A 19,522-nucleotide genomic window follows, 5' to 3' on the forward strand; every position below is an offset into this window, starting at 1 on the left:
GATTGTTGTCCACATTTGTGAACTTGGAGCCAGCAAGGAAGGTGGCAGAATGGTAAAGCCACATGTCTGTTTAAGACACCCATCTTCCAATAGAGTGTTGTCCACATTTGTGAACTTGGAGCCAGCAAGGAAGGTGGCAGAATGGTAAAGCCATATATCTGTTCAAGACACCCATCTTCCAATAGAGTGTTGGTGAGGATCTGGGTTTGAACCTCCCAAACTGAGAGGAAAATCAAATTGAATGTCTATCCATTCAGATAAGACAGTAAATTCCAGTTTCTGAATGTCTTGACAAGCATTTTCACATTCATGAGTCAGATTTGACCATACACCAGTCCTGTTTGGGCTTGTGGCCACAATTTAGATTTGAAAATGTGTTGACTGGTTGCAGTCTGCATATTGTGGGCTGGTTAATAGTGTATCCAATCTGTCTGCTGGGAATATTTTTTCCAGGCATACAGTTTCCATCTTCCTGTGTTTGTGGATGGCTGTATGTTCATGCAAGATCAAATCTATCAAGCTTCTCTTGTCTTATCTATGTGATTGAATGTTCCTCAGTGCATGTGTTTTCAGAAGGAAAAAACGAGGCACAGATGACAATTGTTCTCTTTTTTTTATATATACATATACATTTTCTTCTTGTCCTGAATTAATTTTCTGTGTTAGGGAAGAATAGAGTGGAGTATTAACGTTATACATATTTTCCATGACTGTTACTTGTATTTAAATGGTTTCTGTATGCATGTACAATTTGCATTTTCATATGGTGGCAATTTTCTTTTGGTTCCAGCAAGTAAGTGTTTCTATCATTAAACTAACATTGAGGGGTTTCTAGGCTAACGGGGTGTCTCTGTGGTGACTGTGACTGAAGAAATAGAATGGATAAGGTGAACTGCGGCCTTCTTGACACACATGCATACACAAAGAGTCGATGTGACTGACCTTTTTGACTCACAAAGTGAGTCTAAGTAATAACTGGTTTCTGTTGCCTCTGTGTGTGTGTGTGTGTGTGTGTGTGTGTGTGTGTGTGTCTTTTGTTGGTTTCTTTTTGGTTTGATTTTGTTTTTAACAACTATACATCAGGAAAGTTGCTTTCATGTTGCTGAAGCATCACACCTCCATGATTAAAAAAAAAAAAAAGTATTAAAAGACACAAAAGGGCATAAAAATCTTACATTAGAAAACAGCTGTTCTGTAGAGTGGAGTGCTGGCTTCCAACTGAGGAGGATCATTCTCATTTTGACAAAATGCATTTCATTTTTTTTTTCCCCCTTTTTTTTTTAGTTAAGAAATGGCTTACATGAATACAGATTAAAGAATTTTGAATGATCATTCAGTATTGTGCACAAATGCAAGTACACTGTTGGAAATGTCATAACAACTATGATAGGATGGAAAGAGGTGGTCATCTGCCAATTCAGTGTCCGTGGGGATCTGGGTTCAAACCCTTTCTCCCAAATTTGAGTGGAAAATCAAACTGAGCATCTAGTCATTCAATTGAGACAGTAAACCAAAAACCTAGATCCCATGTGCAGCACACATTTGGCATCCTGAAAAAGAACCCATGGCAACAAAAGTTTTGTCCTCTGGCAAAATTCTGCAGAAAAAAAAATCCATTTCACATTGGTACACAAATTAACATTCATGCACTCAAAAGCCTGACTAGCGTGTTTGGTTATGCTGCTGTCAGGCATCTGCCTAGCAGATGTGGTGTAGCATGTATGGATTTGCCCAAACACTGTGACGCCCCCTTGAGAAACTGAAACTGGAAACTGCTAGGATAGAGATGTTATAACAACCATGCTGAGATGGAGGTACTGTTGGGGATGTTATAGCAGCTATGGTCAGATGGAGGTACTGTTGGGGATGTTATAGCAGCTATGGTCAGATGGAGGTACTGTTGGGGATGTTATAGCAGCTATGGTCAGATGGAGGTACTGTTGGGGATGTTATAGCAGCTGTGGTCAGATGGAGGTACTGTTGGGGATGTTATAGCAGCTATGGTCAGATGGAGGTACTGTTGGGGATGTTATAGCAGCTGTGGTCAGATGGAGGTACTGTTGGGGATGTTATAGCAGCTATGGTCAGATGGAGGTACTGTTGGGGATGTTATAGCAGCTATGGTCAGATGGAGGTACTGTTGGGGATGTTATAGCAGCTGTGGTCAAATGGAGATACTGTTGGGGATGTTATAGCAGCTATGGTCAGATGGAGGTACTGTTGGGGATGTTATGGCAGCTGTGGTCAAATGGAGATACTGTTGGGGATGTTATAGCAGCTATGGTCAGATGGAGGTACTGTTGGGGATGTTATAGCAGCTGTGGTCAGATGGAGGTACTGTTGGAGATGTTATAGCAGCTGTGGTCAAATGGAGGTACTGTTGGAGATGTTATAGCAGCTATGGTCAGATGGAGGTACTGTTGGAGATGTTATAGCAGCTGTGGTCAGATGGAGGTACTGTTGGGGATGTTATAGCAGCTATGGTTAGATGGAGGTACTGTTGGGATGTTACAGCAGCTATGGTTAGATGGAGGTACTGTTGGGGATGTTATAGCAGTTATGGTCAGATGGAGGTACTGTTGGAGATGTTATAGCAGCTGTGGTCAGATGGAGGTACTGTTGGGGATGTTATAGCAGTTATGGTCAGATGGAGGTACTGTTGGGGATGTTATACAACTATGCCAAAATGGAGGTACCGTTGAGGATGTAATAACAACTATGCCGAGATGGAGGTACTGTTGGGGATGTTATTAACAACTATGCCAAGATGGAGGTACCGTTGAGGATGTAATAACAACTATGCCGAGATGGAGGTACTGTTGGAGATGTTATTAACAACTATGGTCAGACTGGGGTATTGTTGGAGATGTTATAACAGCTGCATTTTTATTGATGCACAGTTAGTGTGCAGCAGACCCAGAAAGAAGCAGACAGGTTCAGGTCAAAGGAGCACGGCAGATTTATCATCATCTTCTTCTCATATTATCTATACTTCTGTCCTTAAGTATGCACCCCCCCCCCCCCCACACACACACACACACACACCCCAACCCCCCTTTTTTTGGCACCATTTGGCTGGATAAAGTTTCTTTGGCCACTCCAAAACACAATAATATTTAAAAGATGTAAAATTCGCAAGATGTAACATTTATGTCTTTCTAAGGAGGAATTTTTGTTTAATGTCCCGTCACACATATCGGTGATTGAAGACATTTTGTTAAAGTATTTATAAATACATCTGAGTATTATCGGTTAGAAGGGGTGGGAGATGTGAATGAATGGAGGGTTGGGGGAAACTGGGAAAATGAGGGTAAAAATGTGGGTGAAATTTGGAAGAAAAAAAAACCCCTCTAAATACAGTTACAGGAAATTACTTAAAGGACTTTGTAAAAGAGAAGTCGTTAAACTGACAAGCGAAACAACTGATAATGAATGCAAAAAGTCAAAAACATCAACGTTCTCAGTCACTTGTGAAGACACACTTTCGTGTACAAAAGGCTTTCTAAGTTGCCAGTTCGGTTCTCACTTTTTATTTGAATACATGGCAGCCATGTTCTTATATTGGTGGCTTATCAATGATCTCTAGTGCCACTGTGCTATTTTTTCATCATTTGCAGTGGTGTGACACTGGTGGTGGTGGTGGTAATTGTCAACAGTTGTTATAATTCATTTTGTTTCCGTTGAAGTAAGATTCTTAGGGTAGTGAATACATGTGTCTGTATATAAATATGTTTGTGTGTGTGTGTGTGTGTGTGTGTGTGTGTGTGTGTGCATGCTTGTATGTTATATTTGTAGTATGAAACTTTTGCATTTGGAGAACACTTCTAGATTTGGAAAAGTGTCTCCGAGCTATGTTATTTTTTTACGGAACTGTTATACTTTGAGACTTGGCATGATCATAGGTATTCTATTTAATGGTGCCATGAACATTTGTATCGAATCCATTGACACGAAATTGACAAATATTTAGGATTATTTTAATGCAATTAGTTTTGATAATAAAGAGATTATGTTAAGAATGAAATTCAAATTTAAAAGTAATTTGTTGAATGCATTTCAAAGTCAGGGAGCTGTGGTTGTTCATCAGAATTAAATCATTGTTATTTCAAATGAAAGTTAGATTTCAGTGGACAAAAAATACCACTTTTTGGCATTCTTTTATTTATCTGCTGTCGAAATCTTTTGACCAAGGTAACATGTTCTATTTATATTTCTCTCTGTGTCTCTTTATCTTCCTCTCTTTCTCTTTCTTTCTTCCTTTTATGGGAGGGTGGAGAGATGCTTCTTCATTGGTACTTTTCCTGAGGTGTTTGACTTGAATATATATGGTGCATCAATTTCAGACACCAAGTGTCTGAAACAATATTGCATATTGTTTTTGACAGACATGTGCAATGCTGGCACTGAACCCAAAAACTCATCCTGCGTGCCATGTGATCGGGGATACTTCCGAGATGGGGTGACTGAGGACCAGGTGTTGTGTGAGAAATGCCCAGATGGAAATACAACTGCAGGAACTGGATCAACTTCTCGAACTCAGTGTAACCAACGTAAGTAGAATTTTACAGTCCTTTTCTGCTTCTCTCTTTCTTCTTTTTTTCTCTGTCTAATTTCTTTTTGCCTTCTCTTGCTGTTCTCTCTTCTGAGACTGTGAGCCGGCCCATAACCTCCCACCCCCCACCACCACACCACAAACTTATGAGGTTTTTTTGGATTGGACTATGTATGTCCTTTCTAAATCTGCTTGTCTGCAAGAGGAAATCTTTGGTTACAAACGAGAATGTGAATTATGAGATATAGTCTGTGGTTCACAACGACACTGTGTGTATATCAATCAGGTATTGGACCCCATGAGCAGCAAAATATCTCTGGTCACAACCAAACTGTTCATGGTGGATCATTGAGGCATTACATTTATGATGACAGTGAATTAAGAAGTCCATGTTTTGACAGTTGAGTAAACCACAATAGGAGGCCATGGAAGTACTACAATTTTGACTCTTTGTGTTCACAAATTTGTCCTAGAAGCTCCTAAACATTTTCACCATGCATTTGAGAAGTCAGAGACTGATTATATTTTGAATGGGGAAGCAAAATCTGCAGCCCTCTACCTGACCAAGTACCCAAGTGATGACTGACTGGAAGACTGACTGACTTGCATATGACACCTGAACAAAATTGTTGTTGTGTGTGTCAGGCTTCAGGTCCAAAACACTTCAAGGAGTATTTGACCTACCCAGTTTTAGGCTCCAGTACATGAACAATGTTCACACAGACTTGACTTCAGAGACACCAAAGAAAACAACATGACACTTGATATTGTGAGCTTTGAAAATTCTGCAGCATGTTCTTTAGTTATGGTTATGATCATTAAAGCTGTATGAGGCTGGGGATCCACCGCATTTTGTACTGGTTGAAATTCTCGTCGAGCAACCCCGGGAGGAGAATGAAGGCAGCCCAGAGTGTGAGCATAATGAGGACTCTATCTTTGGTTGAAGACACAGAGTGTGAACATAATGAGGACTCTATCTTTGGATGAAGACACAGAGTGTGAAAACACTGAGGACTCTATCTTTGGATGAAGACACAGAGTGTGAAAACATTGAGGACTCTATCTTTGGATGAAGACAGTCCAGAGTGTGAAAACATTGAGGACTCTATCTTTGGATGAAGACAGCCAGAGTGTGAAAACATTGAGGACTCTATCTTTGGATGAAGACACAGAGTGTGAAAACATTGAGGACTCTATCTTTGGATGAAGACAGTCCAGAGTGTGAAAACACATTGAGGACTCTATCTTTGGATGAAGACAGCCAGAGTGTGATAACACTGAGGACTCTATCTTTGATGAGACTACAACAGTCCAGAGTGTGAAAACATTGAGGACTCTATCTTTGGATGAAGACACAGAGTGTGAAAACATTGAGGACTCTATCTTTGGATGAAGACAGTCCAGAGTGTGAAAACATTGAGGACTCTATCTTTGGATGAAGACACAGAGTGTGAAAACATTGAGGACTCTATCTTTGGATGAAGACAGTCCAGAGTGTGATAACATTGAGGACTCTATCTTTGGATGAAGACACAGAGTGTGAAAACATTGAGGACTCTATCTTTGGATGAAGACAGTCCAGAGTGTGAAAACATTGAGGACTCTATCTTTGGATGAAGACAGTCCAGAGTGTGAAAACATTGAGGACTCTATCTTTGGTTGAAGACAGTCCAGAGTGTGAAAACATTGAGGACTCTATCTTTGGATGAAGACACAGAGTGTGAAAACATTGAGGACTCTATCTTTGGATGAAGACACAGAGTGTGAAAACATTGAGGACTCTGTCTTTGGATGAAGACACAGAGTGTGAAAACAATGAGGACTCCATCTTTGGATGAAGACACAGAGTGTGAAAACATTGAGGACTCTATCTTTGGATGAAGACACAGAGTGTGAAAACACTGAGGACTCTATCTTTGGATGAAGACACAGAGTGTGAAAACACTGAGGACTCTATCTTTGGATGAAGACACAGAGTGTGAAAACATTGAGGACTCTATCTTCAGTGTCTACAGGACTACTGAATTCACTCGTTCCTCCCGTGAACCATCTCTGAGTGGAACGATACTTTGACCGAGGCTGTGGTTGGAGCTGGGTCCCCTGGCGTGTTCACATTGGGAGCTTGTAAACTCTACCGGTAGTGTGTGTGTGCTTTTTTGTGTGTGTGTTTTTTTTGGGTTTTTTTTGTTTTTTGTTTGTTTGTTTTTTTTGTTTTTTGTGCATAACCCCCCATTTAAAAGTGTCGGAATAATCAGCCTGTTGATTGTGGACACTCTACGGATGGTGATGATGATGATCTTTGGATGAAGACAGCCCAGAGTGTGAAAACATTGAGGACTCTGTCTTTAAATCCAACACATCAGCTGAACATTCTGGCAGCAAACATTGTGAACACCAAAACTTGCAAAACTTTAGAGAAACAAGTTCTCAGAAACTGCCAAAGCGTAGTTAAATTGTATAGATATTACATTCCTGTTATGCCAGTCCCCAGAACAGAAGTTAGCACATAAGAATTGACACCCCTTCTTTCAAAATAAGTTTTGTTCAATACTTAAAGCAGGACTATATTTGTATTATGTGACTTGCACACACAGTCATTTTTTCAGACATTTATTATGTTCTTTTATATTGTTTTATTGTTTACCAAAGCAAATGTAAAAACACACCATATTGGTAAGTATATCTTGTTTTCTTCAACAGAAGATATGTTTGTATTTCACTACTTTTTTTTTTTTTTGGATACATACATATTTCACTACTCCAGTGCACTGAAGATCAGCTGATGTAATCTCCAGCTGCTTTATATTAGAAATAATGTGATAAGAGTTATTCATTTTAGTACATATTGTCATCACAACTGTGAAGCAGTCTCTTTTTGTCTCACTGATTCACCATACCAAGTCTGGATGTGACCGCAGACATTTTGTTACTCTGGAATCTGATAGTCGATGAGGTTATATAGGACTGACAATATTTGACATGTTCTCTTTTGGAACAGAGGATTTCCTCTTGCAGAGAAACAGTTACTGGAAGGACAGATAGAACTATCCAAACTTCACTAGTTCCTTATCATTTAACCAGAACACATATCTGTACATATGGAGTTCAGTCCTTTTTGTGTCAAGAAAGTATGTGCCTTAAATTCACAGATGGATCTAAGAATTAATGTCCTAGCTTTTGACCCATCAGACCTACTCAGTGCTTTCCAAGTCTTCATTCAGTTACATGTTTGCATGACATGATTTTCACTTCCCTCATGTCCTACACACACACACACACACACACACACACACACACATGCACATGCACGCACTTGCACGCATATATGCACACACACACAGAGAACATCCAAAATATGTCAGTGTATTGACAAGACATGATTATAATAAGGCTGAACACTGATAAGTGCTACAGAATGTGCTGTTTACCAGGGATTGAAACAGCATGCAGTATTACATGTTCTTGGAGGTTGTTTTTTGATAAGTAAATTTTGGAAGAAAAAAAAATTCATTGCTTTTCTGAGACACGCATATCTCACAATCTCTGACAATGCTTACCTTTGTTTCTGTCTGTTCAGCTGCTTGCAACCCAGGTTACTTCAGAAACAATGTCACCAATCAGTGCCAGGAGTGTGGTTATGGATCCTTCCAGCCAGAAAAGTGGAAAGATGAATGTGAAAGATGTAATGAGAGCTACACAACTGAAGGCCCAACATCTACCAGTGCAGCCCAGTGCTTGTGTAAGTTTTCTTCTTTTCTGGGTTGTTTTTTTTTAAGTTTATTTATTTCCCCCCTCTGTGTGCGTGTGTGTGTGTGTGTTGCGGGAGCTGTGATATGTAGGAATGTGTGTGCATGTGGGTGTGCATATGTGTGTTTGTGTTGTGGTTGGGGATGTGTGTATGTCTGTGTAGTGGGTATTCTGGGAGCTATAGAATATAGGAGTGTGCAGGTGTGTATATCGTGTGTGTGTGTGTGTGTGTGTGTGTGCGTGCATGTGTGTGCCATGGAAGCTGTAATACGTAGGAGTGTGTGTGTGGTGGGGGGGAGGGGGGAATGTGTGTGTGTGTGTGTGTGTGTGTGTTAATGTTTAAACTTTGTGTACTTAATGAGTAGTGTTGGGCCTGTGTGCATTTGTTTGGGGTTTCGTGTCTGTGAGACTGCAAATTGGTTGCATATCTGTTGTGTGTGTGTGTGTGTATGTTTGTGCGTGTGGGAGTGTGTGTGTGTGCATGTGTGTGTTTATTTAGGTTTAATTGTTCATTTATAAACACTGATATTATCATTATTGTCATTCATATCATTATTTATTTCTGTTTTTTTCAGTATTTTCTTTTCTTTTATGTCTTTATCTGTTTGTTCAGTCTTGTTTATTTCATTTTATTTCTTTTTTATTTCTATTTCTATTCATTATTCTACTTCATTTATTGATTAATTCAATCATTTAATGACATATGAGTTCATTTGTTCAAGCATATATTTTACTTCATTTTGTTTTCCCTCAAGGCTTGACTAAGGGCGTTGGGATACATTGCTGGTCGGGCATCTGCTTAACTGATGTGGTGTAGCATGCATGGATTTGTCCAAACACAGTGACACCTCTTTTGAGTAACTGAATTGAACTGAACTCATAATTCCACTCAGAAGCTCATGTCCATAAACATGCTGTCCCTGATTGCCAGCCTATCCTTCTGTGGCAGTTCTGAGGACTGGGACAGATGGTGTTGCAGGGGATGGGAGGGGGGTGGGGGGGTGGGGGGTGGTTGGCTTCCACAAAATGGCCGACAGGAAAAACTGAGTGAGGCTGGGCAGAGACAAGGTGTAGGGGTGATTAATAGATGTTGATGCCTCCTACTGGACCTTCTCTTGGTCTGAAGGCAAGTTGTGGTGAGGCGATTTCAACAGGGCCATTGACGATCTTGAAAAGACCCCTGACCTCGTGTGCTTTACTCCACTCCACCGCGCGTTGATGAATCAGCTGCTGAACAAGGGGCAGCAACACTGGCTGTGGGGGACAAGTCACAGAGGGTGCAGTGTGTCAATGTGGTTCCTTTGATGTGGGTCCTAGATCATAGCCACCCATCTCTGGTTGCTATTGCTATGGAGTCTCCCGTCGGTCCGACGGATGAGTAGGCAGGCAGGCTTATCTGTCAGTGTGTAATCTCATATGAGAGAAGAGGCTGATTCTGGATGAGCAGCACTTCCCACAGGTGTTACAAGGGAAAACGACTCCAGAAGTTGAGCCCTGCTTCCTTCGCTCACGCTTCTCCTTAATGGCCAGCATTCTCTTGTTTTCAAACGTCTTTATGCCACTAGAGCACAGCATCCTCCAGCAAGAGCAGTCAAGGGCATCAGTTTCCCAGGAAGCGATATCTATGCCACAGGCTTTGAGGTTTGTCTTCAAGGTGTCCTTGAAGCGCTTGCAGGGTCTTCCAAGTTCACAGTGGCCTTCCTTCAGCTGGCCATACAAAAGTATCTTCGGGATCCTGTTGTCTGTCATGCGGACAACATGTCCTGTTCAGCATAGCTGGCACTGGATCAGCAGGCTTTCAGTGCTGGGCAGGCCGCTCCTCTCTAGGACCTGGATGTTGGAGACCCTGTCTTGCCACTTTATGCCGAGGATCTTTCGTAGGCACCTCTGGTGAAACTACTAGTTGTGCGAAACTGAATGTAGATGCCCCGGTCTCTGGTTGCACACAAGACTAAACGCAGCAGTGCACCTGGATCGCAGTTGGGCATCAGTTTCAGTGTCTGAAGGAGGTGTAACTACATTTGGACAAATCCATGTACACTACACCACATCTGCTATGCAGAAACACAACCCAACTTGCTGGGTATCCATCCAAAGGAGCTGGGTCTGTTGGCCAGGAGGTTAAGTTGTTTGGGATCTACATATGTGTCAGTGAAAGATAAAACATGATATGTTGTATGTGAGACAAATGACGAATGTGGTAATACATGGACTGAAATAAAAATAGAAATAAATGACTGCGCTGTGCAGCTGAGTATCAGTCACTTCATTCTTAAATCTTTTAAAGAGTTGCCCAGATTTTCAGAACAGTTGTGCAGGTGTCTGGAATTCCTAGGTATGATTGAACTATTATGAGTATTATGATAAGAAGCAATGTGTACAAGTTTTTTTCTTCTATGGTCCTAATCAAGATTGGAACTCCATGACGTCATTTCTGTAATTCTTAGGCATGACAGAACTCTAGATATATTACAAGAAGAAGCGCTGTGTACAGTTTTGTTGTATGATCCCAATCAACAGTGCATCTCCATAACATCATTTCTATAATCTTCATCTACACCGTTTGTGATAAAATTTTAAAAATGACATAATAGATTCTCTGGCCTATCATGTTCTGCCCTCATGGTGGTGGCTTTGGGTTTTAATTGCCGTACCACCTCATTACTGATTATGACTTTGACCAGGTCTTCAGGTCTGACAGATACACAGGGCAGTTGCTGGAAGGACTTGATCACAATCCCTGTGTGGTTCGTCCATCGGGATCGACGAGGACCATCTAGTCATTCTGGGGGTGGGTGGGTTGGGCTCTGTGAGTGCGCAGATGACTGGTCAGGCCAATCCGTGCCCGGAAGGTTCTGACGCAGTGTGGACAGGGGATGGTGGCGGCTGTCGGGAACTTGCTGGCACTGCTTTTCCTGGCCTGTCTGTGTTGCTCTGCTGCAGCGATTCTGTTGGCCTCACAGGATTTGGCACCTTTGTGGACAGCTGAACGCCACTTTGGTCTCCCGTGCACCCCCTAACCTCCAATCCCTACTGCATAGGGCAAGAGAAGAATGTAGGATAATCTCTGGATAGCTGTCCCTTGTGGACTGTTGGGCCTGACACCAAAGCAGACTGAACCTGGCAATGGGTGGAGGTTGTACACAGAAGTTTATGAGGAGGATGTTTAAAATTACATCATGAGAAAATGCTATTAAAAGAACAGGAAAGGAATGCTATTGAAAGGACAGGATATTCTTCAGAACATAATAGCTCATGGCATTGAGAATGGAAAAACTATACTATGTTTCAGTTGTTTGTCCAGAAGGAACAGAAAATCTTGGTACATGCACACCATGTGAAAGAGGTTTCTATCGAAGTGGCTCATTGGACCATCGATTCAAAAACTGTACAGCTTGCGACGCCATGTGGACTACAGTTGGCAAAGGATCAACATCTACTCTTAACTGCACAATACGTAAATGCTTTTTCTCCCTAAATTCCAAATATCTTATACGTGCTCTGTTTGTCTCAGTATATAGAAAATGTGTGTTCAGTATTTTTTTTTTTTTTTTTTTTTTCATTCGTGGGCTGCAACTCCCACGTTCGCTCGCATACACGCGAGTGGGCTTTTACGTGTATGACCGTTTCTACCCCGCCATGTAGGCAGCCATACTCCGCTTTCGGGGGTGTGCATGCTGGGTATGTTCTTGTTTCCATAACCCACCGAACGCTGACATGGATTACAGGATCTTTAACGCGCGTATTTGATCTTCTGCTTGTGTATACACACGAAGGGGGTTCAGGCACTGGCAGGTCTGCACATATGTTGACCTGGGAGATCGTAAAAATCTCCACCCTTTACCCACCAGGCACCGTCACCGTGATTCGAACCCGGGACGCTCAGATTGAAAGTCCAACGCTTTAACCACTCGGCTATTGCGCCCGTCATGTGTTCAGTATAAATCTTTTCTTTTTTATGAACACCAAGAGCTATATTTATAGGCAACAGCTTCAGAAGGATAACCAACAGTGATAAAATGTTTAAAGACTTTTTTGCTCATGTGTGTAAACAAAGTGTGTCAGCCTATTAAACCTGTTTCAGTTGTATAGATGTAAATTTCTGTGTATTTGTGTCTTTGTGTGTGTTTTTCCATGCTTAACTTTAACCAATTCATTTTCTCTGGAAATGCTTTGTTTGTAAACACCAAATCTTGCTTTTGAATAGAAAAATAATCCCGCACATTCCAGTGATAGGGCTTTGAGGCTTCCAGATTTAAGACAGAGAAAGTTTGAAAGTTTGATGAATGTATATCACAACGGTGAAGCAATAAACTGCCACGTGATGTTGTTGAAACATGGGCTTCTGCCATCTGTGCCCACTTTCCTCAAGTTTATAAGTGATCCATTAGTTTCCACTACGTTTGTAACGATATCAACAAATATTATTATTATATGGGATAAACCTGTACAGATAATGGATGCATATCTATTTTAGTGATCTGTTGAATGAAATAGAGTGTCTTGTTACCTAACGGAAGAAAGTGAAATGTCCTGTTAGACTGTTTTGTTGAACGAAATAGAGTGTCTTGTTACCTAACAGAAGAAAGTGAACTGTCCTGTTAGACTGTTCTGTCGAATGAAATAGAGTGTCTTGTTACCTAACAGAAGAGGGTGAACTGTCCTGTTAGACTGTGCGATGTTTCATGTTACAGCTGTCTGCGAGGCTGGACAGGTAGTCAACGATACTACATGCAGTGATTGTCCCAGAGACACATACCAGCCAGTGAACATACCCAATCCTACAGATGAATGCCAGAGATGTCTAACAGGCAAAGGGACACTGGATCCTAAACAGACAAATGACAGTGCCTGCAAATGTAAGACTTTTGTTCAGCTTTTCTTTTCTTGTTGACTCACTTGTGTAAACAAAGTGAGCCTATGTTTTAACCCGGTGTTCAGTTGTCTCTGTGTGTGTGTGTGTGTGCGTGTGTCTGTGTGTCCGTGGTAAACTTTAACATTGACATTTTCTCTGCAAATACTTTGTCAGTTGACACCAAATTTGGCATAAAAATAGGAAAAATTCAGTTCTTTCCAGTCATCTTGTTTAAAACAATATTGCACCTCTGGGATGGGCACAAAAAAATGAAAAAAGAAGCCTAATTATATGCAAACTGCATTTACTGTTATATTTATATTTTTTGTATTCTCTAAACTTGGCACTTTGACCTCTTATTCTGACACAACAAGAGGAGTCATTATTATTTTTTGTTCAAACAGGAACTTCTTTTGCTAAGCATGGAATTTTTATTTATTTTGCAAACGTTTTGGTGCAGATAGTAAAAAAGGGAAATTACTCTGTAATTAATGCTAGGGGACTTAATTTATCACAAGTGAGTCTTGAAGGCCTTGTCTCTCTTGTCTTTTCTTGTGATGAAGCCTTTTGTACACGAAAGTGTGTCTTCACAAGTGACTGAGAACGTTGGTGTTTTTGACTTTTTGCATTCATTATCAGTTGTTTCGCTTGTCAGTTTAACGACTTCTCTTTTACAAAGTCCTTTAAGTAATTTCCTGTAACTGTATTTAGAGGGGTTTTTTTTTTCTTCTAAATTTCACCCACATTTTTACCCTCATTTGCCCAGTTTCCCCCAACCCTCCATTCATCCACATCTCCCACCCCTTCTAACTGATAATACTCAGATGTATTCATAAATACTTTAACAAAATGTCTTCAGTCACCGATATGTGTGATGGGACATTAAACAAAAATTCCTCTCCTCTTCCTCCTCTTTTCTTGTTTAGTTATTTCAGAGGCTTTAGAACATGAATTTCACTCCAGATTCACATATTGACTAGTTTGAGGGATTTTATACCTGCCATGCATGAAAGTTTTGTGCGTTTTACCTGATTATTCTTCTCTCTCTGTATCTCTCCCTCTCTCTCTCTGTCTCTGTCTCTCTTTTTAACCCTTTGTTATCTTTGTGAATATTCCGATTTCATTTTATCTTTGCCCAGAGGGCTGGATGTAAAGAAGTATATGCATGATTATTCCATTTTCCTCATTTAAGAAGGTTTGATTATTCTCTCTCTCTCTGTCTTTCTCTCTCGGTCTCTCTCTCTCCTCTCCCTCATCTCTCTCATCATTAAGAGTATTTTTAGTATTAGTATTATTTATTGGATATCTTCTTCCTCTTCCTCCATGTTCCCTAGCCATGCTGGACTTAAAGTCCAGTCAGGACGTTGGATATCTAACTCTTTACAGCTTGTCAGATGTGTTTGTGTTCACATATACAGATGTATAGATTTGGTTGTGTTTACCATTATATATATATATATATATATGGACTTTTTTAATTGTTGACAGACACATGTGATCCTGGACAGCAGTATGATCATGAAAAGGGTGAATGTGTATCGTGCTCCATGGGCACATGGAACAGCGGCAACAGCAGTCAGCGCTTTGAAGAGTGTGCTTCCTGCCCTCCTGGCTACACTACTGAGAATGAGATGACTGGAGCAACCTCCATCAAAAACTGCACCCTAAGTAATTTCTTCTGTATTCTTGCATTTTTTTTTTTTTTTTTTTTACAGAGTTTCAGTTTCAGTTTCAGTAGCTCAAGGAGGCGTCACTGCATTCGGACAAATCCATATACGCTACACCACATCTGCCAAGCAGATGCCTGACCAGCAGCGTAACCCAACGCGCTTAGTCAGGCCTTGAGAAAAAAAAAAGGTGAATAAATAATAGATAAGCGTGTATAAATACGTAAATAAATAAATAAATAATAGTTATAATATATAAAAAAGGGGTAGTAGTAATAATAATAATATTAATAATAATTTTTTACAGAAAAAGAAGACGCGGGTTCAGTTTGTTCAGGGATAATGCATGTGAATGTGTGTGATCTCTTTGACATATTTTGGCTTTTTATGTGTGTCCATGTTCATTGTAGATGTGAAAGGTCTTTATTATGTGGAGATGACATCAGCTTACCAATGCTTCTCAGAAATTTAAAAACTGAAGAAAAAAAAAAGAAATTAAAAGCAGAGTTAGAGCATTCTCATGTGTAATAGATAATCAAGATCAAAAGCGCTTTTTTTTTTTTCTTTTTTTCTTTTTTTTTTTTCTTTTTTTGGTCCACCATACATATGTTATGAGAAACATATGACAGGTATTCAACAGTTCTGATTTTTTTGCCAGATGTAGCAGAAACTTTCAGTTTGGTCTCATACACTGTACCATGTCAAACTGATGCAAACAAGGCCTTTTAGTTTGCTCTGTTGGCATAATTTTGACGCCTCTGCCAGGCCCATCATGCACTCAGCCGATCATGACATTTCTCTTCCATAACACACTGAACAGTCATTCCTTTGGCCAACGGTTGACTTGGCAAGCAGAGCAAGGAAAGACGGGTGGGCATTTGAGTTTGACATGTTAAGTGTATTCAACCAAACAGGGAGTATGTTTCAAAGTCCCCATTTGTTTGTTGTTTTCTTCTTATGTTGGACATGTGCTGCTGCCAAAAAGAAAATCTCTGTACCAAAGTATAGACAATAAAGTTTGTGTATTGTGAAAAAAAATTTTTTGGTGTCATATGTTGTACCATGTCAAAGTGATGCAGAATTCATAGCAAAAGGAGGAGGGCTTTGTCTTACTGGTTACAGCTGTGTCGGCCGAGACAAAGGAAATACCCTTGGAACCATTAACCCTGGTAACACAGAACTCCCTGAGATAAAACCTTTTTGATGAAGGCATTCTCCAGAGACCAGAGGGCTATTTTCAGAACATGCCAAATAGGTGCAGAGTGTCGAAACACCACCAAAATGGTGATGGCATGCACTTCGTGTGCCCTTGAATTCAAATAGCTAATATGTATTTGGGCCTAAGAATAGGCTTTCAGAATGACCAGAGAGACCCAACTAGAAAAGGTGCCAGCTGCAGCATCTTCTTGTTCTCGTTGATTAAGATCAAAAGTCATCTCTGAGAGGAACATCTGCAGTGAGATTATCCCAGTAGTATCTGAGACATCTGATTGATCATAGAGGCTTATCCTCAACCCCCTTGGATAAGATGTCAGACAAGGGTCTGATCCTCAAAGAGGGAGAGAGCACCTCTGTGTATGCACAAAAATGATTTCCTCTTGAAAATTAATGTCTGAATAGTTCTCAGTAATCAAAATAATTGGAAAATAAGTCCAGATTCGAAATTCTTATTCAGGTGTCCATCTGACAAATGAGAAGAAAAAGAAGAAGAAACTCTTATTCATTTTCATTCACAAAACATATACATCTTTTTCTGTATCTCTTATAGTGTTGGTGCTAGATTTGTTTAAGATAATCACACCTGATTTTTCATAATTCCCTGGCAAGTGGGAGAGTTCTTAGTTACAATATTCTCAGGCATTGAGCGGGACAAATACGGATATAGTTTTCCTTCTATTATTTGATTAGACAGAGGCATTTCTTTCTTTTATTTTCCTTCTTAGATATTTCTGTGTTCTTAACAGGTTTTCAGCCCCAAAATGGCCCAAGGCATTTAACAACTTAATCAAACAAATCAATTTATTCAGGGTAATGTCTTAACCCTCTGTTTTCCTCTTTTTTTTTCTTTTTCTTTTTGTTGTTGTTGTTGTTGTTGTTATCAAAGAATCAGTGACTTCATGCATTTTTGTGAACTGCTCTAATTGTCAGCTGATAACTATAAGTGATTCTACATTTTGTAATTATTGTTGTGAGAACTGTTGTGCTACTCAATTCAGTGATGACAGTGATTTTAAAGTATTAACTTTTTTTGCATTTGTTTGTTTTTTGTTCCTGTTGTTTACTTCTTTTTTTTTTTAATTTGTGTCTGCGCACTAGCCGATGGTCAAAACTAGACTCTGTTCATGATTACAGAGTACTTGGTCATGTGTAGTTGATAGACTTCAGTGAAGTTGTTCTTCTGATTACAAGCGGTTACTTTGCTGGTGATTTTACTTTGATAGCAATAATGCTATCAGCCCATTTATCATTGCAGGGGATTGCTCCACTGGTGAGTTCATTGACGACAGTGACAACTGCAGTTTATGTCCTGTGGGGGAGTATCAAGATGTTCCCCGACAGACGTCCTGCAAGAAATGTCCTGAAGACACCAACACAACTGCAGAAGGGAATAAAAAGAAGTCTGATTGTACAGGTATGTTGAAGGCGTGCACGCGCAACTTACACATGCGTGCAAACACATACACACAGACACACACACACAGATACACACACACACACACACACAGATACACACACACACACACACATGATTTATTACCACTTTCTACTGGCCCCCATAGGCTGTGTTCAGTATTTTTCCTTTTACAGATTTTAAGAGAAATCTTAGACTGTTATTTGATGTTCTAGTATTCGTTTTTTCCTTTCATTGAGCTCGTTAGTTTTGGAGTCATTTTCCAAACAACAAAAGCAGTCGCTGCCAAATTATGTACTTTGCTTCAGTGAGAATGTCTCTCTTAAGAGTCCAATGAGCACTCCATAGTGTGAAAAAGCTGTCACTTAATGTTCATATTAACCTCTCCATCGGAAGAATAACATGCATACTTGTTGAGGAATTTTTGAATCCTAACCCACCCCTCATCCTCCAGTACTGATCAATTTTTAAGGTTAGAATTTAAACCAACACTGATTTTTGACTCTCTTTCCTCTTCCTTCAGGAAAATGAAGACATTAAGGTCTGAATATATTACTCTCTCTCTCTCTCTCTCTCTCTCTCTCTCTCTCTCTCTCATCTCCCATTAGTCTCGAGAGACGATTGGGCAGTGATTGGTACAGTGCTGAGTATGGCTAGACAGGCCAGTATGGGAGTGACTGTCCTGATACTGCACACAAGTGAAGTCTGTCGCTGGTCTGTCTGTCTAGTTTGGGGCCTTTTTCCTAATTTGTTTACCTCAGAATGCTTGTCAAGTGTCTTGGAGAAGCACCATCTGCTTTCAAGCCAGTTGTTTTGAGGCTACAGTGTCCTGGGTGTTCAGGTTGACATTTAGGGCCTTTCAGAATTTTTCCATGTACCAGTTTTCTGTAGACGAGATTCTTGGGGATAAGCCAGCTTATCAGAGTGTATATGCTGAGGGTTCCAGCTCTCTCCAGGATGGTGTTGTTTGGAACTTTGTCATGCCAGGCAATGTTGAGGATGCATCGGTGGCAGAACATGTGGACGGCTTTGAGTTTTTGCAGGGTCCAGGACTCACTGCCATACAGGAGGATGTTTATGTATACCTGGATGGAGAAAGGTGGCAGAATGGTTAAGACGCTCATCTGCCAATACAGAGTCTGTGAGGGTCTGGGTTCGAATCCCGCTCTCGCCCTTTCTCCCGAGTTTGAGTGGAAAATTGAACTGTGTGTCTAGTCATTCAAATGAAACGATGAACCAGGGTCCCGTGTGCAGCACGCACTTAGCTCATTAAAAAAGAACCCATGACAATGAGAGTGTTGTCTTCTGGCAAACTTCTGTCAAAGAAATCCACTCTGATAGGTACACAGATATATATGCATGCACTCAAGGCCTAACTAAACATGTTGGGTTATGCTGCTGGTCAGGCATCTGCCAAGTAGATGTGGTGTAGCATGTATGGATTTGTTTGAACGCTGTGATGCCTCCTTGAGTAACTATAACTGTACACCTCGACCTTGGTGTGCTCCATCAGCTTCCTGTTTGTCCAGACTCTCTTTTTCAGTCTGGACATGGTGGAAAATCCCTTACCAATACAGGTGGGTTTGTTTTTTTTATCAGTGTCAAGAGGGAGTGAGTTTGAGGTTGTCAAACGCCAGGTACACAATGTCGTGAACTTCTCTTCTTCTTCTTCTTTTTTGTTCATGGGCTGCAACTCCCACGTTCACTCGTATATACACGAGTGGGCTTTTATGTGTATGACTGTTTTTACCCCGCCATGTAGGCCGTCATACTCTGCTTTCGGGGGTGTGCATGCTGGGTATGTACTTGTTTCCCTAACCCACCGAACGCTGACATGGATTACAGGATCTTTAACGTGTGTATTTGATCTTTTGCTTGCGTATACACACGAAGGGGGTTCAGGCACTAAGCAGGTCTGCACATATATTGACCTGGGAGATCGGAAAAATCTCCACCCTTTACCCACCAGGCGCCGTCAATGAGATTCGAACCCGGGACCCTCAGATTGAAAGTCCGACGCTTTAACCATTCGGCTATTGCGCCCGTCAAAAGTCGTGAACAACATCCGG

At 40.7% G+C, this 19,522-nt stretch overlaps 1 protein-coding gene across 2 annotated transcripts in view; it reads left to right on the plus strand.

The window, feature by feature from the left end:
- Positions 1–19,522, plus strand: part of LOC143292455 (uncharacterized) — a 193,297-nt gene that overhangs the window by 133,166 nt on the left and 40,609 nt on the right. For both annotated transcript variants that reach the window (XR_013056651.1, XM_076602746.1), the window contains exons 54-59: positions 4,386–4,550; positions 8,130–8,291; positions 11,592–11,756; positions 12,994–13,158; positions 14,643–14,822; positions 17,295–17,453. Coding sequence is in view for 1 of the 2 variants with exons in the window: in XM_076602746.1 (XP_076458861.1) it covers positions 4,386–4,550; positions 8,130–8,291; positions 11,592–11,756; positions 12,994–13,158; positions 14,643–14,822; positions 17,295–17,453 (996 nt within the window). In the remaining variant the exon portion in view is untranslated. The remainder of the gene's footprint in view (positions 1–4,385; positions 4,551–8,129; positions 8,292–11,591; positions 11,757–12,993; positions 13,159–14,642; positions 14,823–17,294; positions 17,454–19,522) is intronic.

The sequence above is a fragment of the Babylonia areolata genome, chromosome 18 (genome assembly GCF_041734735.1).
Source record: "Babylonia areolata isolate BAREFJ2019XMU chromosome 18, ASM4173473v1, whole genome shotgun sequence".
NCBI lineage: Eukaryota > Metazoa > Mollusca > Gastropoda > Neogastropoda > Buccinidae > Babylonia > Babylonia areolata.